The 22,808-nt window shown below is 38.3% G+C and overlaps 1 protein-coding gene across 1 annotated transcript; it reads left to right on the top strand.

Moving 5' to 3' along the window:
• The first annotated feature begins 4,447 nt into the window (after window positions 1-4,447).
• On the top strand, window positions 4,448-9,797 carry LOC144704922 (peptidyl-prolyl cis-trans isomerase FKBP13, chloroplastic-like). The gene is made up of 5 exons (XM_078577507.1): window positions 4,448-4,879; window positions 5,691-5,783; window positions 7,052-7,112; window positions 8,494-8,562; window positions 9,554-9,797. Exons 1-5 carry the CDS (start codon window positions 4,550-4,552, stop codon window positions 9,616-9,618), a joined length of 618 nt encoding a protein of 205 aa, XP_078433633.1. The 5' UTR covers window positions 4,448-4,549; the 3' UTR covers window positions 9,619-9,797.
• The last annotated feature ends 13,011 nt before the right edge of the window (window positions 9,798-22,808 follow it).

A 22,808-nucleotide genomic window follows, 5' to 3' on the forward strand; every position in this document is an offset into this window, starting at 1 on the left:
TTTTGGTGTTATACTTCGCAAGCTAGAACAGGGTGATCTAACATCGTCTTAGTAATTTTCTTTTCCTTGAGGCATTTTCGAAATAATCTCTTAACCGGAGTGATATAAACTTTTTTGTATAGTTTGTAATTTGATCCAACTTTTTAGATTTTTTCTGTCCTAAAATTATCTTCACGAAGTTCGTGACACTGAGATTCAGATAAATCTACTTCGTAATCTGCTCGTAAACTCGCCCCTTGCCAAAAATGAAAGAAGGCGTGTTTCCAAACAAAGTGCAGTTATCAAAGTGCAGAACAAGAAGCTTGGTAATTCTCCTGTTAATCTTCTTATTAATTTCTTAATTTCTTCTTAGTTGAAAGAGGAGGTATGGAGAGGGAAAAAGCAAAAATGGTGGGGACAGAGAAAATGAGAAAGAGAGAGAGAGGAGGTGATAGATCATAGAGAGAGAAAATGAGGAGAGAGGAGGTGATAGATCATAGAGAGAGAAAATGAGGAGAGAGGAGGTGATAGATCATAGAGAGAGAAAATGAGGAGAGAGAAATTGATAGATCATAGAGAGAGAGAAAACGAGGAGAGAGAAGGTGATAGATCAGAGGTAGAGAAAATGAGGAGAGGGAAAGAGAGAAGGTAATAGATAATAGAGAGAGAAAACGAGGAGAGAGAGAAGGTGATAGATCATAGGGAGAGAAAATGAGGAGAGAGAGAAGGTGATAGATCATAGAGAGAGAAAATGAGGAGAGAGAGAAGGTGATAGATAATAGAGAGAGAAAACGAGGAGAGAGAAGGTGATAGATCATAGATAGAGAAAATGAGGAGAGAGATAGAGAGAGAAGGTGATAGATAATAGAGAGAGAAAATGAGGAGAGAGAAGGTGATAGATCATAGAGGGAGAGAAAAGGAGGAGAGAGAGAAGGTGATAGATCATAGGGAGAGAAAATGAGGAGAGGGAGAAGGTGATAGATCATAGAGAGAGAAAATGAGGAGAGAGGAGGTGATAGATCATAGAGAGAGAAAATGAGGAGAGAGAAAGTGATAGATCATAGAGAGAGAAAACGAGGAGAGAGAAGGTGATAGATCATAGATAGAGAAAATGAGGAGAGAGATAGAGAGAGAAGGTGATAGATAATAGAGAGAGAAAACGAGGAGAGAGAAGGTGATAGATCATAGAGGGAGAGAAAAGGAGGAGAGAGAGAAGGTGATAGATCATAGGGAGAGAAAATGAGGAGAGGGAGAAGGTGATAGATCATAGAGAGAGAAAATGAGGAGAGAGGAGGTGATAGATCATAGAGAGAGAAATGAGGAGAGAGAAAGTGATAGATCATAGAGAGAAAACGAGGAGAGAGAAGGTGATAGATCATAGATAGAGAAAATGAGGAGAGAGATAGAGAGAGAAGGTGATAGATAATAGAGAGAGAAAACGAGGAGAGAGAAGGTGATAGATCATAGAGGGAGAGAAAAGGAGGAGAGAGAGAAGGTGATAGATCATAGGGAGAGAAAATGAGGAGAGAGAGAAGGTGATAGATCATAGAGAGAGAAAATGAGGAGAGAGGAGGTGATAGATCATAGAGAGAGAAAACGAGGAGAGAGAAGGTGATAGATCATAGATAGAGAAAATGAGGAGAGAGATAGAGAGAGAAGGTGATAGATAATAGAGAGAGAAAATGAGAAGAGAGAAGGTGATAGATCATAGAGGGAGAGAAAAGGAGGAGAGAGAGAAGGTGATAGATCATAGAGAGAGAAAATGAGGAGAGAGAGAGAGAAGGTGATAGATAATAGAGAGAGAAAACGAGGAGAGAGAAGGTGATAGATAATAGAGAGAGAAAACGAGGAGAGAGAAGGTGATAGATCATAGAGAGAGAGAGAGAGAAAAGGAGGAGAGAGAGAGAGAGAAGGTGATAGATCATAGGGAGAGAAAATGAGGAGAGAGAGAAGGTGATAGATAATAGAGAGAGAAAACGAGGAGAGAGAAGGTGATAGATCATAGAGAGAGAAAACGAGGAGAGAGAAGGTGATAGATAATAGAGAGAGAAAATGAGGAGGGAGAGAGAGAGAGGGTGATAGATCATAGATGATAGAGAGAATGTGTGGAGGTCGTAGATCATAGATGATAGAGAAAAGTTATGAGAGAGAGAAGGTCATAGATCAAAGATGATAGAGAAAAGTTACGAGAGAGAGAGAAGGTCATAGATCATAGATGATAGAGAGAGAAAATGGGGAGAGGGACAGACATAAATCATAGATGATAGAGAGAGAAAATGAGGAGAGAGACAGACAAATCATAGATGATAGAGAGAGAAAATGGGGAGAGAGACACATAAATCATAGATGATAGAGAGAGAAAATGGGGAGAGGGACAGACATATATCATAGATGATAGAGAGAAGAAGAGGAGAAAGACAGACATAAATCATATGTGATAGAGAGAGAAAATGAGGAGAGAGACAGACATAAATCATAGATGATATAGAGGGAAATTGAGGAGTGAGAAGGTTACATTTCAAAGATGATAGAGAAATAAATAGGGACAGAAAGGAGGTCATATGTAATAGATGACAGAGAGATAGAAAAAGTGTAGAGAGAGAGAGGGGTCATATTTCATAGATGATAGAGAGATAAATAAAGAAAAATAGGAGAGAGAGAGAGAGAGTCCTAGAAAGAACGGATATATTCACCTGAAGCTATATATAATTACACTCTAGGACATACTAACATACAGAGAGAGAAAGAGAGGATATCTACTCAAAGCTATACACATACATACTAGGGCAGACTGAGGTAGAGTGCATATTTACCCAAAACTATATATAATTACATACTAGTATAGAGAGAGAGTGGATATTTACCCTAAGCTATATGTTATTACTCACTGTGAAAGATACAGAGAGAGAGAGAGAGAGTGGATATTTACCCCTAAACTATATATATAATGACACACTAGGACATACAAACAAACAGAGAGAGAGAGAGGATATTTACCTGAACCACATAAATACTGACTGAGAGGGAGCCCAAACGGATAACTGAAAGTCTTGAGAGGTTGATGACGACATGTTCTTCCATCTCCAATCCACCATGGAGGGAGAGATAAGAGAGAGAGAATAGAGAGAAGATAGGGAAGAGAGAAGAAATAAAAGGTAGAGAATATAGAGAAGAGAGATAATATAGAGAGAGAAAGTTAGAGAGAGAAGAGAGAGAAATAGAGGAGAAAGAGAAGATAGAGAAGAGAGAATATAGAGAAATAGAGGAGAGAGAAAATAGAGAGATATAGAAGGGAGAGAATATAGAGAAATAGAGTGAGAGAATATATAGAAGAGAGAAAAAATAGAAAAATTGAGAGAGAATATAGAGAAATAGAGGAGATAGAGAATGTATAAAAGAGAGAGAAAATAGACAAATTGAGATGAGAGAGAAGAGTGAGAACTGAGAAGGGAGAGAGAACAGAGAGAAAATAAAGAAGTATAGAAGAGAGAGAAGAGTGAGAACTGAGAAGGGAGAGAAAACAGAGAGAAAATAAAGAAGTATAGAAGAGAGAGAAGAGTGAGAACTGAGAAGGGAGAAAGAACAGAGAGAAAATAAAGAAGTATAGAAGAGAGAGAAGAGTGAGAACTGAGAAGGGAGAGAGAACAGAGAGAAAATAAAGAAGTATAGAAGAGTGAGAACTGAGAAGGGAGAGAGAACAGAGAGAAAATAAAGAAGTATAGAAGAGAGAGAAGAGTGAGAACTGAGAAGGGAGAGAGAACAGAGAGAAAATAAAGAAGTATAGAAGAGAGAGAAGAGTGAGAACTGAGAAGGGAGAGAAAATAGAGAAAATAAAGTATAGAAGAGAGAGAAGAGTGAGAACTGAGAAGGGAGAGAGAAGAGAGAGAAAATAGACAAATGGAGACGAGAGAAAAGAGTGAGAACTGAAAAGGGGGAGAGAAGAGAGAGAAGAGTGAGAACTGAGAAGGGAGAGACAAGAGAGAGAAGACATAGAAGAGAGAGAATAAAATGAAGTAGAGAAGGAGATAAGAGAGAGAAAATAAAGATGTAGATAAGAGAGAAAAGAGAGAGAAAATAAAGAAGAGAGAGAGAAAATAAAGAAGAGAGAGAATATAGAGAAAAGAAAGAAGAGAGAGAGTATAGAGAAAATAAAGAAGAGAGAGAAGAGATAGAAGAGAGAGAAAATAGAGAAGAGAGTGAAAATAGAGAAGAGTGAGAAGAGAGTGAAAATAGAGAAGACAAAGAGAGACCGAACTCTTTATAATTACTCTCACCAGCACACATACAGACAGAGAGAGAGAGAGAGGATATTTACCCGAAGCTCTTTATAATTACACTCACCAGTAGAGAGAGATAGATAGATAGAGAGAGAGAGAGAGAGAGAGAGAGAGAGAGAGAGAGAGAGAGAGAGAGAGAGAGAGAGAGAGAGAGAGAGAGAGGATATTTACCCGAACCTATAAATACGCACCCTGGGACAGAGAGAGAGAGAGAGAGAGATACTCAACTGACTCAAACGGATAACTGTTCTTCTCTTGTGAGGTTCTTCCTCTTCCTCCTCCTCCAATCCGCCATGGCCGCTCTCCCCCTCCTCCAATCCGCCATGGCTGCTCTCCCCCCCTTCAATTCCCCCAAGATCATCCCCCCCTCCTCCAATTCTCTCCAATTCCGACCCCCGATCGCCTCCGCGATCCCCAAATTCCCCGCCCCCGATTCAACCCTAACCAGACGAGACGTCTTCGGCCTCGCCGCGGGCTTAAATGCCTTCCTCCTCCTCCGAAATGCCGCCCCCGCCATGGCCGAGGAAGGTCCTTGCTCCTTCTCTTTGTCGCCCTCCGGGCTCGCCTTCTGCGACAAGGTCGTTGGCGCCGGCGAGGCCGCCGCCAAGGGCCAGCTGATCAAGGTATTGCTGTTTCTTGATCGAAATTTTTTGTTCTGTTTTTGTGATCAAGGTATTGCCACTGCTTGATCGAATTTTTTTTTTTTTGATTTTGTGATCAAGGTATTGCCATTGCTGTCTCTTGATCGAATTTTTTTATTTTTATTTTGTGATCACGGTATTGCCATTGCTATTTCTTGATCGAATTTTTTTTTTTTTTTTGATTTTGTGATCAAGATATTGCCATTGCTGTTTCTTGATCGAATTTTTTTTTTAATTTTGTGATCAAGGTATTGCCATTGCTTTTTCTTGATCGAATTTTGTTTTTTTTTTTTGATTTTGTGATCAAGGTATTGCCATTGCTGTTTCTTGATCGAATTTTTTTTTTTTATTTTTTGATCAAGGTATTGCCATTGCTGTTTCTTGATCGAATTTTTTTTTTTTTTGATTTTGTGATCAAGGTATTGCCATTGCTGTTTCTTGATCGAATTTTTTTTTTTTAATTTTGTGATCAAGGTATTGCCATTGCTGTTTCTTGATCGAATTTTTTTTTTTTTTTGATTTTGTGATCAAGGTATTGCCATTGCTGTTTCTTGATCGAATTTTTTTTTTTTAAATTTTGTGATCGGTGGTTCTGTTGGTTGAATTTTGCGATCAAGGTATTGGCATTGCTGTTTCTTGATCGGTGGTTGTCTTGGTTTATTTTATTTTATTTTATTTTTTGCATTTGTGATCGGTTTTGGTCTTGGTTGAATTTTGTGATCAAGGTATTGCCATTGCTGTTTCTTGATCGAATTTTTTTTTTTTTTTGATTTTGTGATCGGTGTTGGGGAAGGCTCATTACGTGGGGAAGCTGGAGGATGGGAAGGTTTTCGATAGTAGTTACTCCAGAGGGAAGCCGCTCACCTTCCGCATTGGCGTTGGGGAGGTAAATGTTTTGGTTGAGTTTGGATTTTGATAAACTGATGGGAGAAACTTGAGTTCAATGTATATCCTGACAGATCATGATCAAACTCCGAATTTATCTTTGTTCGATTGATTGACGTGAGAGATCATGATCAAACTCTGAATTGATTGTTGTTCTATGGATAATTCGAAATTTTAGTAAACTGAAGAGGTACACTTGAGTTCAACCGATAGACTTGAGAGATCATGATCAAACTCTGAATTGATCTTTGTTCTATGGATAATTCGAAATTTTAGTGAACTGAAGAGATACACTTGAGTTCAACCGATAGACTTGAGAGATCATGATCAAACTCTGAATTGATCTTTGTTCTATGGATAATTCGAAATTTTAGTGAACTGAACAGATACACTTGAGTTCAATCGATACACTCGACAGATCATGATCAATCTGAATTGATACTTTTTTATCGATAAATTCAACGGATCTTGATAAACTTGATATATAAACTTGATTTCAATAGATCAAAACTTGGGAGGTTATGGTCAACTGAATAGATAAACAGAGGAAATTTGAATCCATGAAAGCTCAATTACATACCCGTGAATGGTTCTTCTTGCTTCTTCTCGTGCTCCGCCATCCCATGCTCTCCTGCACTCTTCAGAAGATGTCGCCTCTTTCAAACTCGTTCAGAATCCAGCAGAAAAACCCTACACATCAGTACTCTGGGATTCTCCTCTTCCCGTCCTTAAATCAGTACTCTGGGATTCTCCTCTTTCAAACTCGGCCCCGCCAATGATTGTGCCAGTCCGATAATTTACTATCCATTTTTTTTTGCTTCTTTCTAAGATACCGCATGGGAGGTAAAATCGTATCAGAGATCAGCTCAAGGAATTTTGAATCCCCTGACAGGAGAAGCAGTGATCTTTACTCAATAGATTCCTCTGTTTTCTTCTTATTTATGAGCCAGTGGATCATGATCTCAACACCTATCTACACCTTTCAACAGAAAACTTTCTCCCATTGGTGGATTCAAATTTTATTGAGTTTGTCTCTTCACTCTAAGCGGCTTGCGTTTCACAATTCAGAGTGATTATTTGCAAATTATTGTCAAAGTTTGTAAGATTTGGTATTCTTTAGATGCAATCTACTCACAATTTCATCGCCATGAAGTTAGAATCTTGCTATAGTTTGTATGGATCTAGTGAATTTTTTCTGGGATCAGTTGGAGAAAATTTTGTCAAGATTGCAACTCTTAATCTTATGTTTACTATCTTTGTCTCGGGCAGGTGATCAAAGGGTGGGACCAAGGGATCTTGGGCGATGAAGGAGTTCCTCCTATGCTTTCTGGTATGAGAAGTACCCTGCGCGCTTTTTATTTGCAATTCCAGCTTTTTTCACTGTGAATTTACCCAACCAGAAATGAAATATATGAGGTAGAAATGGGTTAAGATTTTATGTGATTGATCCTCGTCAGTCCTTGTTGATCGGCATCGACTGATCTGTCAGATTTATCTGTTTGATCGGTAAGAAATAAAAAATGAAATGAGGTCACAAAAAAGTGAGACAAAGAGGACCAAAAAGTGCGAGACATGTTTCAAAAGAGATGCTTTAATCAAATTTATTGGATTGCCATTTTGTTCTACGGTCAATTATGATCATGTTTGGATCAAATTGAGACATTTGATATGATTTGAATTGAGACATTTGATATCAAATTGAGACATTTGATATGATTGATAAAAGATGACCATGATCCAATCAGTTGAATTGAACTAATGGATTAGATCAATCTTCGACCAAATTGAAAGTTTAACTGTTCGAATCAATACAACTTGGATCAGATCACTTAGATCCTTGTCAAACCTTGTTGATCGGCATCGACTGATCGTCGTATTTATGTGTTTGATTGGTAAGAAATAAAAAATGAAATCAGGTCACAAAAAATTCGGGCAAGGAGGACCAAAAAGTGTGAGACATGTTGCAAAAAAGATGCCTTAATGAAATTTACAAGATTGCCATTTTGATTGACGGTCAATCATGATCCAGTTTGGATCAAATTGAGACTTTTGATACGATTGATAAAAGATGACCATGATCCAGTCAGTTGAATTGATCTAATTGATTAGATCAATCTTCAACCAAATTGGAAGTTCAACTGTTCGAATCAATACAACTTGGATCAGATCACTTGGATCCAAGTTCAACTTCTTACATGTTAAAAATCCCATTGATAGGCAATAAGGAATAAAAAACTAAACCATAATGCTTATATATTTAGAGAAAAAAATTAGAAAATAATAATGCCTACTATTTTCTTGTCATCTTTTGATACCGGTCAATTTCTTCAATATAATTCATGTATAGCGGTCAATTTCTTCAATATAATTCCAGGCAGAGTTCAAGCACTGTCGATAATATTGTTCGAATTCAGAGTAATGAGGGAAGATGAGGAATGGTCACGGCAAGCTGCGGCATCGTCTTTCCACATTAGATTTTCTTGAAAAGAACGTATCGTCTTTCCACATTAGATTTTCTTGAAAAGAACGTATCGTCTTTCCACATTAGATTTTCTTGAAAAGAACGTATCGTCTTTCCACATTAGACTTTTTTGTAGTATCCGTAATTTTTGATAGACTCTGTTTGACAATAAATATCCTAATTGGAGATTAATAACATGGTTTATAAAGATGTGGAGAACGAATTACGTAGATATGAATATTTGTGCCAGGCGGAAAGCGGACGCTTAAGATACCTCCAGAGTTGGGATATGGAGCGAGGGGAGCAGGCTGCAGAGGAGGTGAGTCTTCTACATAATTTTAAATCATAATTTTTTAATTTTCTCACTTTTCAAAAAATATATTCCCTTTAACTGATTTATGTGTACTATCAAATCTATCAGTGTACATAATTTCTCAATCTTCCCCTCTTCTTTTATATTTTTTTGTCTCTTCTCTCCGTCATTTTTTCTTTTCACTCTCACTGATACTCTTTCCAACTGGGAAAAAATATAAAAATTAATTATATTTTTTAAATCCATGGTCAAAGTTTTCTTTATCTTCATCTCCCTATAGCTGGTCTCCCGACATGTATCTCTTCAATCTCTTCTTATTTTTTCCCTCCGTCGTAGTTATCTGGAAACTTTTCTGTTACAGGAGACCTGGTCAACAAGTCTCGGTCAATGACTGAGCCTTAAGTAAGAAAATGATCAATTATTGAAAATCTTAGGGTTATAAATACAACCTTGTAGGTTCATTTGAGAAACCTTTTGATGAATGATTGTTTTGTGGTTTCTTGGCATGAGTAGCTGATGTGAGGGAAAGAACTCCCGATTGGAAAGTGTCTTACGTATGCATCATTTTTTCTTCCTTTCTCTGTTTCTGGTCACCCTCTATATACCTCTTTCTCTCTCTATCTCCCTTTCTTCTAATCTTTCCTCCTTTCCTCTTTTCTTCTTTTTTATCAATGTCCCTCCTCTCTGGAGGCTTTCTCTCTCTCTCTCTCTCTCTCTCTCTCTCTCTCTCTCTCTCTTTCTCTCTCTCTCTTTTCTCTCTCTCTCTCTTCTCTTCATATTTGTTTCCTATTTACATCTATATTTATATCTCCCCTTATTTGTGTCTTATCTATGAATCAGTATCCCTTCCTTTCTCTTTAGCTGATCACCCAAAATATATTTTTATACATATTTCTCTTTTGCCACCTCTATCAGCATCCCTTCCTCTCTCTCTAAACTCTTGCTTATTTTTCACCCAAAATAAATATATTTCTATTCCCTTTTGCTTCTTTTTCAGGCTCGTGTGTAATCCCGCCTGGGGCCACACTCCTATTTGAAGTTGAATTTCTTGGCAAAGCCTGAAGAAAGCCTCTCATAAAAGCCGTGCCTCGGCCATGAAATTCAATTCATAAGCATTTTTTTCGGTAATCAATCCCTAAAAAAATCTAATGAGATACATAATCATGTAATTACCAGGTCTGTCTACTTTTGGAGACCTGGTTCGCATTCAATAATATTATATATTAATGTTTTCTCTGCCATCATTAAAGTTATTGTGATCTGTTTAGAAATTATTACTTAATGAGAGTTTTAATTAAAATTTATTTGGACACACTTCCTATGTTTTAGGTTTAAGGGACATTTATTAAAGCCACACAGTTTTCTATATCTATTTCAGAAATATTTTTGACCTCGTCTTTGCATTTGTTAAAGAACTGGTTAGAAAAAAATCAATGTAATTATATTAAGAAGAGGTAAGAACATATTTTATATTTTTTCTGACTAGAGCTGTTAAAAGGCTGACTAAGGTTTTATTTTTTTCCACAACTTTGAATCATGTGCAATTAAAAAAGTTCAGAAAACATTAGATGCATGGTCCATCTAAATATACTGGATATATAAATATTTTTACTTCATGATGTATTATTGTGATTTTATTGTGATAAATTCTAGTTTTATCATAAAATTTTTAAAAAGTCATGGAGAGTTTGCAAATATTATGTTAAATTGATCTTTACGTATTAAAATATGGCTGGCTAGGATAAGAATATGATTCTTAAATGAATACAAACACTCAAACCGATTAAATAAAACAACCAATGCACTGTCTTTTCAATGCCATGATTTAATTTATATTTATCTTCATTAAATCTATATGAAGTCAGATTTATTAAAATAAAAAATTATCCTCTGAACCATTGGCATCCCTAGGTTATTTTCTAATAAATGAAATATTTAAACTATAAATAATTAATTATCAATTTTATCCTAAGTTTTTATTGATTTCCTGATATTTTTTTCGAGATGATGGAAATTGTTTCAATAGAAGTACAGGAAATGATATAGCCCAGAAGCCCATTTTCTGAGGCCCATTAGCAACTTGTGGCCCAAGAAGGAGATTCTTCTAGAACTGACAAGATCTATAGAAAATTACCTAGAGCCCCTCAAAGTCCTCTGACAGGATTTTCTCTGACATGATCCTCTGACAGGATTTTCTAACAGATTCATATATGATAAGATCCTCTGACAGATTCTTCTTCTGTCAGAATCTCTGCTCTAACTTGTCGGAGTTGCATGTCTTCTGTTTTCTCCCATCAGAATCTTCTTGATCCACGTAGATATCTCCTGACAACTTCTACAAGCCCCAGAATTTTCAAGATATCCTCTGTTTTATCTCGTCAGAATTATTTTTCTAATATTTTGACTTGTTATTTCATGGGTACAGTCATTATGGACGACCCTGCACTTGTTGTGGCCTATATAAGCCCCCCATGTACCCTTGAATGAGTATTATTGAAGTCTATTGTTTTGTTGAAACTGTTGGTTCTCTCCTCTGAGTGTTCTCTTTGCTAGATAGTGCTTCAGTGTTATGTGGATTCAGGACTTGGCTCATTGAAGTAATGCAACACTTGTGGATTCAAGTCATATTCCTACATTGTTCGTGTACTAAGGCTGAGTCAAGTGGTACAATTGGGGGTAATGAAGTAGGTGAAGTGGTTGGATTTTGTGAGCTGTTTCAACTGGATATGATTCCAAAAGTCGAATGAGAATAAATACCACACAGAAGAGTAAAGACCGGTCTCCCTAATGGAATGTTTAACAGATCCATTTGGGATCGATGGAATAGGTAATATGAGAAGAAATATTATTATTGGATTACCCCAATTTGTATCTATCCATGTTTGATTACCATTTCCCCACAGTCAATGGACACATCATTTTTCAGCAAAAAAATTGTCAACAAAATGTAGATTTTCTAACTCATCAACATTCTAATTTAAGGAAGCTCAATGATGAAGGAGATAAATTTCTAATAGAAGGTGGGAAACTATCTGTCTATGGTTGTCACGAGGTCAAATTTAGAGCTTAGAACAACGTTTGAATTGAGCGCACGCCAGCCTCAACACATGGGTCGGAATGTTGAGCAGAATTCACTTGGCCAACAGAGCTTGGGGTGTCAAGCACTGCGGCACTAATGAGGACCAAAGTGATAAAGTGCCAACATGGGTGCTGGAGGCGCGAGCACTATTAAGGCTGGGCTCCAAGCATGGTGCTGTTGTAGAGGTACGAGTGACTGGCTGACGTGACAAGTGTCATGGCCCACAGGCGCTCAATGTGTGGCTCGAGGGCATACTTGGAGTGGTGATGCCTGCAGCCGCACATGCGGGCTGCGGGGCTTTAGGCACAAAAGCGCCACTACCTAATGGTGCATAATGCACCCCCGTCTCTACATCCCTCTATGGGCCTCATGCCTAATGTAATGGCTATGACCACTTAGTGCATGTGCACCACACCACTTGAAGGGACACACCAAGTGCCATGCAACTGTCTTGGCTCTCTGTACGCCATGGCTACATCCATCGTAGGATCCACATGCCTTAGCCCTTGGCATTATATGTCCCCACCCTTGCGGGGGTAGTACCCGAAGACCAAGGCAAAGGCCTCGGCAACCTGCACGTGTGGCCTACCCTATCCCGCCACACATGTGTGCCAATGAGCTCTAGCACCATTAAGGGTGTTGGCTTTAAAGATCAGGGATGGGTGTCACCACCCATGGTGTGTGTGGTAGTCACGTGACAAAATCAACATTCTATTACCAGTCTAAGTATGCGGGGACAGGTGTGTCCGCACACTCAGCGTGGTTATCACGATGGCCTACTTTGTTGCCTTACAATGACACTAAGTGAAGGATTTTTCTCGTGTGCAAAGATATAGTTATAAAGATGAATGTCCTGGTGTATTATATTACAGATATGTCTTCAAAAGATTTGTTTTAGCATGAAGGTATAAACACTAAATTTTTCCTACTTATATATGTCAGAATTTTACATAATAAAATAATAAATTTTAGTCAATACTTTTCAGCAATAAATCAGCACATCCAAGTGATAAACCAAAAATTGGGTTAAAATACATTGTTTTAAGGCTCTTATTTATGCTGCCATGTTCATCATTTTTTCCTTGATATAAGGCAAGTGAAGGGTCAAAACCATAGGAAGCAATTAATGAGAGAGTATAATATATGTCAAAATTTGATTAAGTATAGGTTAGAATATATGTCAACATGTTTTCTTATTTTTTGGATTTTATATGAAGAAAATTCACTAAATGAAGGAATAGTAGTACAAACGTTTTTAAATAAAAAAAATAAAAAAATTATTTTGAATATATTCAACTAATTTGTAATGATTTTTAGGAAATTTTAGAAATTTTGGAGCATAGAATCAATTTAAGTTCAAATACCCTTGTCCAGTTCTCTAGTGGAAAATTTGATGGGTAGTCACAGTAACTGGGGAAGTCTGTGCGGGTAGTGGCAGGCCACCGGGAGGTAGAATTTGGTGGCGGTGTGTAGTGGATGAAAAAGACTAACTTTTCTATATGGTAAATTTTGAGACTGATTTAATGCATTTTAAATCCTATCATCTAGGCTATCCATTAGAATATTTACCTAGAAAATTTTGAGAAATTTCAAATTAAACATAACAAAGATCACACAAACCTCATTTTCATTCGCCCCGAGGGTCGAGTGGTGCAAAATTGAACCCTCTCTTCGTCATTATTTTAGAACAAGTGTGGATCAAATAAATTTAATGCACTAGGCTTCCAAAAATTTGGCAGCAAAAGTTCAAAATAAGATACAAAGAGAGCGAAAAAGAGATTAAATAAAGGTGCCTAACTCTCACAGACCTTGGATTTTATTCCTACGGTTTGGAGCACTAGGATTAATTTTTCCCCATTGTTAATCCATGTCCTTCATGGTTAAATTCAAACATAGAATTTCCAAATCAGAATTCGTAGTGTAGTTCCAGATTTCTTGCCTTCATTTGACCTAGCTATTTAAAGGCCTTAAATGAGCTACAAAATGGAGTTATTTGGTATTAATCCTATTTTTCAGTTATGTGTCATGGCATGGGTTTCTTGTTCTGGTCATGAGCATGGATTGGGGTTTTCCTTTTCTTCCATTTCCATCCAAAATTCACCATTTTTTTAACTCAGGTCCTGTATAGCAAATAAAACTCCAAGATGGTGTGACTCAAACAAGTCAATGGCGTTAGTCTCAGAAATCAGTAAAATACAGAAACAAGAACTTAGGAAAATAAATTCGAATCATCTTATTTTATCATTTAGTGGTGAATAATGCAACTAAAACCTAAAATAATGGCAACACTCATGTATAGAAGCACATTATTATTAATAACTTGATGTTATCACCAAGACTATCAGGACTCTGTTTTGGGAATACACCAAATATCCACATTCCCCCATGCCTACGTATCTAGAGAAGCAGAGCCACTTCAACTAGTCAATGAAGATTTTGAGGACCATTACTCCCTCAACTCTTCAAGGCATTCAATACTTCCTTCAATTGAAAAATGACTATACCTGACTAATGTGGTGAAAATGTTTAAGAGAGATTTATGCGTTGGTGGTCTTTAAGAGTTTTAAAATTATGGAAGAGATCCAGAAGTTTTTCAATTTTGAATAATTTTGGACTAATTGATGCATGAATCTCACTTTAAAAGAGTAGGATATTCGTTTAGGTGAATGGTATCAAAAGACATGACTTTTCCTTACTCTCTATAGTTGCACAGTGGAGTCACAGAACAGAACCATCTTATCAATGGTGAAAATCCTTGATAGCTGTGGGATGAGTCAGTAAAGATATCGATTCATCACCCTAATATAGCCTTTAATTCAGCTTGACAAACATGACCTTGCATGAGCCCTTAACTAGACGCAAGTCAACTGTGCAACACCTTAAGTTGTTTGGAGGTATCTCACATATGAAATACTTGGTTCTTAATTCAAAATGATGGATGAAAGAGTAAGAATATTATATTACCATTCTTTTGATGTAGAGACGAGCGAGTTGAAGTTAGTCAGGATGTAATGTTTGAAGAACACAAAATTTAGGACTTTGAAAAATGGCAACATTCAATTGGAGTAGCCTAAGCACTAGGAGTATGGAACTTAATGTAGATACAACCAATTCTAAAATTGAATGCAGCCTCAAATGCACACAAAATTCAGGGTGAAGAGGTATAGCTTGAAATACAAAAGAGAGGGATGATTCTATACTAGTGGAAGTAACACATGGCAGTGGCGATCCTCTAAGCCTCAAGATCAAGCAGAAAGGATACAAACCCATAGATCAAGTAATCTCCGAGAGATAATATACAGTCAATCAATGTCACATGCAGATGTGTAAAATTAGGTGCATTGCTAGAGGGTCATTGTAGAGGGAATTGAGGCATAAGCAACCCTAACAGTCAGAACTAGAGAAAATGGACTCTATTATGTGTTTAAACAGAAGAGAAAGGATTTATACTTGGGAAGGAGGAGTTCAGAATCCATCATAAGAGCTATGCTAAAAGGTTTCTTGAGACACTAAAAATATAGAACTAAAATGTGATACATATTCTGATGGAATTTAGGATCAAGCTTGGGAAATATTCCAATCTAGTTGATCCTACAGCTTACCAAAGCCTCATGGTAAGATTGAAATATTTGATCTACACCAGATGTGAATTCATATATTCTGCTGAGATTCTTGACAGTCATATGGAGTCTCTAATGGAAGTACATCTGGTGGTGGTGAAACTAGTTCTGCCGTGTATTAATCTCGAGCTAGGTTTCTTGCTCAGAAATGGCGTGTGCCAGCCTCAGTGCTTGGAGCAGAACACTGAGCAGCCTTGATCTCTTGCAGCGGAAGCTTTGCAGATTGCTTAAGATCGCATAGAAGGGGTTAGAGGAGATGGTGGTGCTAGGCACCGTCAGGGAATAGGGTCATTGCATTCATATCATAAAGAGTACATCATCATTGGGGATAATTACATGGGGGAAGATGAGGGGTGATACAACGAACGAGACGAGGCGCCTTGCGCCGAGGTAATGTTGCCACACTGCCTCAAGGCCGCCACTCCGTGCGCGTGCGCCCGCTCTGCCACTACACAAGTGCGCCGGGTCGGGCCCGCGGGCATGGCGATCACACATGCCACCCCTGCCTTGACGATCACACATGCCACCCGCACCTGTGTCAACACTCTAGCGCGCAGTCTGCGCGACGTCGCCGCATTCAGCGCCCCCGAGCTGGGCGCTCTCAGTGCTCCTGCGGGTAGTGTTGGGTGCACAGCGCCCAGCTCGGGGGCGCCGAATGCGGCGACGTAGCGCAGACTGCGCGCTAGAGTATTGACACGGGTGCTAGTGGCATGTGTGTTCGTCAAGGCAGGGGTGGCGTGTGTGATCGCCAGGCCCGTGGGCGCGTGGCGCCCGGCCCGATGCAATTGTGTAGCGGCAGAGCGAGCGCGCGCGCGCGCGGAGCGGCGGCCCTGAGGCAGTGTGGCAACATTACCTCGGCGCAAGGCGCCTCGTCTCGTTCGTTGTATCACCCCTCGTCTTCCCCCATGTAATTATCCCCAATGATGATGTACTCTTTATGATATGAATGCAATGACCCTATTTCCTGACGGTGCCTAGCACCACCATCTCCTCTAACCCCTTCTATGCGATCTTAAGCAATCTCCAAAGCTTCCGCTGCAAGAGATCAAGGCTGCTCAGTGTTCTGCTCCAAGCACTGAGGCCGGCACATGCCATTTCCGAGCAAGAAACCTAGCTCGAGATTTGATCATGTGACAGGTGGTTATAGAGCGCCCACTACATGCACTGGTGTGAATTATAACCTGGTTAGGATGCCCTCTCATTGATCTTTTTAGAGCACAGTTATCTTCCACCATAAATTGTGAAATATATTCTTTTAATTTTATTAATGGGAGTTAAGTTTGTCAAAGATATCCTTCTCCACCTAACCTCTTCTAACTATATTAAAAAATATCCATCTATTAATGGGACCTAGGGAAGCACAGATCTTAAAACAGAGCCTAGGTCCATCCATATGGAATCTCATATGGAAATGATGAATGCAAAAAATGATGCATCCATCAAATAATAGAGAGAGGACAAATGAACGAGAGTAACACTTAAAAGTCACCACTGATCTAGATTTTGACGAATATGGACAACATGGATGTTCAGTCACAAATCTATTAACAGTGAGATTTTTGGTGAGATTTTTGGTGAAATTAAATTATGTTGTTAGCAAAAAGAAAAGTATATGATGGATTTTAAAACAAGTCAAGATTCACATCACAACTTAACATACATTAGTCCTCATTTGTGTTGGGTTAGTTCTATAGAAAATGTCTCTAGAGTGTAAGACATCGAAGGGAATTTACATGGATAATGTGAATGAGGGACTCCTTGCACAAATATGTATTTATGCAGGTACCACTGCATTGGGAACTCAACTTGTCTTTTTTATTTGCACTAAAATTTTATACCAACCCTCCCAAGCGTTAACTAAAAGTAATTATTGTATAAACTGAAACTACTTCTTGTGAGCATTTTTTTCAATGTTCAAGACTAAATGTCCATGGAAACTGAATCAAACATCACTATGATAGTAGAAATAGTGTGGGACCTAAACATCTAAAGATATGGCTTTGTGTTTTTGTTCAAAAGTCTCGTATTCTGATAGCAATAAGTTTAATGCAAATGATAAATTATTTGATTTTCATGATTTTAATGTAATATCTAAATCATAATCAAATATATTTATTTTATCAAATAAATTAGATTAAATATGGCAGGGATGATGCGACACGATGGACCAATTGTAATCAAAACATTAGATTATTTTCTTGTTGACAATTGTGAGGTTTTAATTCTGAGACTCTGAAGACTGGAATATGAGCTATGTTGTATGAAACATTTAATATTTTTTTTTTGGAAACTAAAGCAATAATAATGTGTTAAAAGGAGATGATAACGGTCCTTAATATTTATAAAGAGTCTAGTTTGTTGCGGTTCTATTAAAAATGTATTGAAGTATACCAAAGATTTGATTGAAATGAAGTTTATTTATTTTACTGACTTTTGTTTTACATGGTAATGATGGTTGACAAGAGAACCATTGAAAGACAGGTATTCTCTCATTACTTGCTAATATTTGATATTTGATTATTGAAATGTTGAATATTCAAATATTATAGAAGAATACTTTTAATCTAACTAAATAGTTCCTTTGATTATTTGAATAAAATCCAAGAAAAAAATTTCTTAAGGTATTATCTTAATTATGGTAGCATTGTAAATGAAAGTATTATCCCATGCAACCTGGTGGTGCATAATAATATTTTTTTCTTTGAAACTTTCCATGGAATCATTTCATCTCATGGGATTCAAAATATGCATTATACATTTTTAATGTATCATCTTAATGACAAAGCAAGAGATAAGCATGTATGTGGCTACTCATGGCCTTCACTCATAATCTAAAATGAAAAAAAATATTTTTTTAGTTCGTGAAGTAAAATGGATTATGAATTATTTCATTTAAATCAAATCAACCATATCCAAATTTATCAAAAATACCTGGTCTAAGTGATTTTGATATCCTCTTATAGAAGTACAGAATTTTGAACAAATAGCTGCTTTAATAATTGTAAGAGTATACAAATTAGGAATGATCATTCATCTATATACAAGTAGACATGTGTGTTCTGTTCTATTTGTGCGGTTTTGTGCAAATCGTGCATTCTGTTCGGATATCCGAACATAACAAAAATGAATTCGCACAGAACATCGCGCATACCCGTGTGCGATTTGGATTGTGTAAATTGTGCGAATTTTTTATACGTTTTTAAAAAACTCCACTCATTTTTTCCCTCTCTCTCGTCGCTCACCCAGTCCCCTCTATCTCTGTCTCTCTATTCTCTACTCTCTAGTCTCTACGGTGTCCGATAGACTGTCAGCAATAGTCAGTCTTGCTGCTCCAGCCGCCGGATCGGATGAGGAGCATAGTGGAGGCAGAAATAGGAAGCGGAAGTTTATCGGATTTCTAAGGTTGTTGGTATGTTTTTTTAATTTTGATTTCAGTTTGTGTTAGAATATTATTTTCTGTGTGATGTTTTTATTTCTTGGCACCCTATTCAACTCCAAACGAGGTTTATTATCATTTTTCCTGACTTTAATCATTATTTTTGTACCTTAAATTCTATCGGACCTCTCGCATTTTCAATTTTTTGATTCCCTTCGGTCTTTGATTTCTCTCTGCAGAAGGCAGATCAGACGTCCACGGAGAAGAACAGGGCGACCATAGTCATCATGAATGCTGAGATCCGGCGTACCAAGGCCTGCTTGCTCGAGGAGGTTCCCAAGCTGCAGAAGCTTGCCGTCAAAAAGGCTGTTCTTATTTTAGAAATATTGTTGGCCTTTGTCTAGTTTGATTTTCAAATAAATGATTCAAGGCATCCAATGAGATGGGCTTCCGTTATTCCTCATATATTTATATATATTCGGACGTTAACTTCCTTGTGCTCTTAAGAGATCGATCTGTACACCAGTCTTTTCCTAAATGTAATCCTGGATATAAATTAAAAAAATTAATATTCCGATGAAAGACACTTTCAAAACTTTCATACCCTAAATGCTTTCGAGACAAAATATTTTCCCAAATTTTTTTTTTTAAGCGAAAACTTTAATGTCTTCCCATAAATAGTCATAACGTGTTTTTCTCTACGTTCATTTGTTGTTTGCGCGATGAACTTATGTTTAGGTTATGGTTCAATTTGTGTTCTTTTTACTGATTCGTGGATGCATTTAGAAAGACTGATTTCATGCCAATTTGGCTAAAGAAATATTATTTGATGTGTGATGTTTTTCTTTCTTGGCACCCTATTCGACTCTAAACGAGGTTTATTATCATTTTCCTGACTTTAATCATTATTTTTTTTATCTATATTATGATTATCATATAAGTGTGTTATAATGACTTTGAATGATTAAATTCATCTGATATTCTGGAGTGATATTCTGAATTTTACACATATGGATGCATTATTATTATCATATAAGTGCGTTAGAATGACTTTGAATGTTTAAATTCATCTGATATTCTGCATTTTGATTATCAAGTGTTAGAGTGATATTCTGATTTTTCTAGAGTTTATGGAATTTTGGCACAGTTTTTGGCATCAGAGGCAATAAGAAATTAGTTTAAATTCATCAGATATCTTGAATGATTAAATTCATCAGATACATGTACATTGAGTAATTTTTCTAAGTGGATTGAGTAATTCTTTAATCTTTTTATAATTCCGTCCAAATGTAGAACGAATGGGGAGAGGCTAATCAGGGGGGGGGAAGGATATGGTATGGTTTACTTTAGGAAAGTCTGTTAGATTTATGCTACACACATTATTCGTAACCTTGAGTTCAATGTTATTTAATTTTATTTTATGTTTGATACAATAACTAAGAGTCTCAGTTATCGAGGTGGGCCCATGTTAATTTCTTCATTAAGATGTCATGTGCACAACTCCACTGGTAGTGGGTAGAAAGAAGAAGCGGGAGAGAAGAGAGGAAGAGAAAAACTGCGGGAGGCCCGCCGCCTTTGGAGTTGCTCAAAGTAAAACAATCCCTGATCTTCACCGTGTAGACCCCCTTGGGGCCCACATACTTTTGCATGGTGGTCACACAACCAATTCTCATGCTCCATTTTTTTCGAATCACTCCATCTCAACATATGTTGCATTCCTCCTTTCTAACTTTAATCCATTGGTTCTCCTGATACTGGGAGCTCTTATTGTTACTCATAATTGTGCTGTTGTCATTATGTTTTTGCAGCATCTGGACTGACCACTTGGCGTATTTATTAAAAAAGCTCTCCACTGGGTTTTCTGTCTTCACCATAACGATAGAAGCAATTCCTGAATTTTCCTCGGAGGTATTTTATAAGGTGCGTAGATATGTGAAAAATGAGACACAGATGGGAGAATCTTTTTGTTAGTTATTGTCATATATTTCATTTATTTTGCTTCTATATCTACCCGGAGGAGGAAAATTTTATATTTCTACATTATAGTTGTCATATATTTCATATATTTTAATTTATGACTCTACTTTAACATTCCTACATTATAGTTGCACTTCAAACTTTGTCTCAAATAAATTTATCAGATAAATTTATTTTGATATTGGATGAATTATCAGATAAATTTATATTTTCAAATGTAATTGAGGATACCTAGAGCACCTCTCTCTCATGCTTCTGGTGCCTATGAAAGCTATGCATCATCCGAGGGGAGTGTTGGCCAAAGTGAAAAGAAGAAAAAGAGAGAACGAATGTGTTGCACAGATACACTTCATAGAGGATGCGCCGAAGGTTTTCACATGCAGTCTTTGTGCGACACATAATCGGGGTCGTGTTGTGATAGTAGAGCAAAATAAGTAAAGTCCTTTGGCAACATTTGCAAAATGTGCACCGTAAAGAGTGTAATGAGTTGAAGGCACAAGAAGGCAACTCTTCTAACCAACCATCGGTGGCAAACATCTTTGACTGAAAAGTGACTGAAAAAATGTACTTCACTAGTTGCATATCGGAGATGACAAAAAAAGAGGTTGTATGTTTCATTTTTCTGTCGGCCTCACCGTGGAACATTGTATGTAAGAAATACTTCATACAATTGCTTCGATACATCGCACATGAGGAGATATCCATTCCATCGACAAAGGTTGTGAAGGAAAAAAGCTTTCAAACTTTATATTGAGTTGAAGAGTGGTATTCGTGACTGAATGGAGAGTGTTGATAGAGTGGCCATCACTCTAGATTGTTGGACTTTTACGAATCGAATCTCATTCATAGGTCTCACAGTTCATTGGGTAGACACGGAATGGAAAATGTGTGAATGTGTCCTCTTTTTTTTATTTTTTATTTGCACAAACACGGTGCCGGGTACGGCCAACCCTAGGGTTGTGCCCGTAGACCGATCCATCCGTGCCCTGGACGCCACCCAGGAGGTTTTTATTTATTAAGTGAAGTGTTTTTCAATGTTTTTAGGCATGGAGCGAGTATATATATCCCAATTACACTCGGAACCCACTCGTCCACGGCCATAGTATAGGAAAAGAAAAGATACATAACTGATACCTTGTAGGCGCTCGGGGAAGTGTGGTCATCATCGTCCCTCCAGAGCCGCCCGGCGGTATCGGTGTAGGTCGGGAGATATCCTTGCCTTCATGTCATCAAGCGGGGGCCGAAGTGCGTGGGGGGCGCTAGTCGGGGCGAGTGCAATCCGCTCCTCAAACTCCACTGTTCCACACGATTCTCCAATACCGCGGGCCTGCCTTCGCGTGGGTTCGCCGTGTGCGGAGTGTCGGTAGGCCGAGACAATCGACTCGGTAACATCCCCTAGTGGTAGAAGGAAGCGCCTGCCAAGAGAGAAAGATGGAGGAGGGGGTCCGTGTGTGTACCACGTGATTGGCAAGGGCATCAGTGGTCTGGTTGCCCTCTCGTAGCTAATGGCGAAAGCACTTGATTCGATGACGACACCGCATGATATCCTGCCATATGCGGTGGAGGCGCCACTGGGAACATGGACCTGTACGAAGCATATCAACTAATACATGTGAGTCCGACTCTACGACGATATTGTGAAGGTTCCGCTCCTCACACAGGAGTAGACCATCACAGACGCCATAGCCTCGCCATCAGATCTGTACTCCATAAGAAGAAGAGAAAGCGAAGAGTATACTCCCTATATGATTCCGAAGGATACCGCCTCCCCCAGCTGGTCCGGGATTCCCCTTGGCCGCGCCATCCACATTCAGTTTGAGGATGTCAATTGGCGGTGAGAGCCAATAAACAATCCTGTACTGAATACGGGTAGGGGCATGGGTCACGGGCATCCCTAAGGATCCAAGGAGCTCGCAAGCGAATGCTGAGCTGTCGTCTCGAGGGGGGATGAGGCGGTGAATACGGCGTAGCCATAACTTGACCCGACGTAGGATGTCCACAGTGCGCATGGGTGTACCTGCAAAACGACAAGAGTTTCGCCCTTTCCATATCTCCCATAGTAGATAAGCTATGGTGATGTATAGGATGGGGCGTCGTTTAGAGTGTATTGGCGAGAGAAAGAGCTTGCCAAAACACTCAAACGGGGTTAGTGGACGCCAATGATCTGTGATTGGGCGCCAGCATGCCAATGCTACCTCAC

Source organism: Wolffia australiana, chromosome 6 (assembly GCF_029677425.1).
Source record: "Wolffia australiana isolate 7733 chromosome 6, ASM2967742v1".
In the NCBI taxonomy this organism is placed as follows: Eukaryota; Viridiplantae; Streptophyta; class Magnoliopsida; order Alismatales; family Araceae; genus Wolffia; species Wolffia australiana.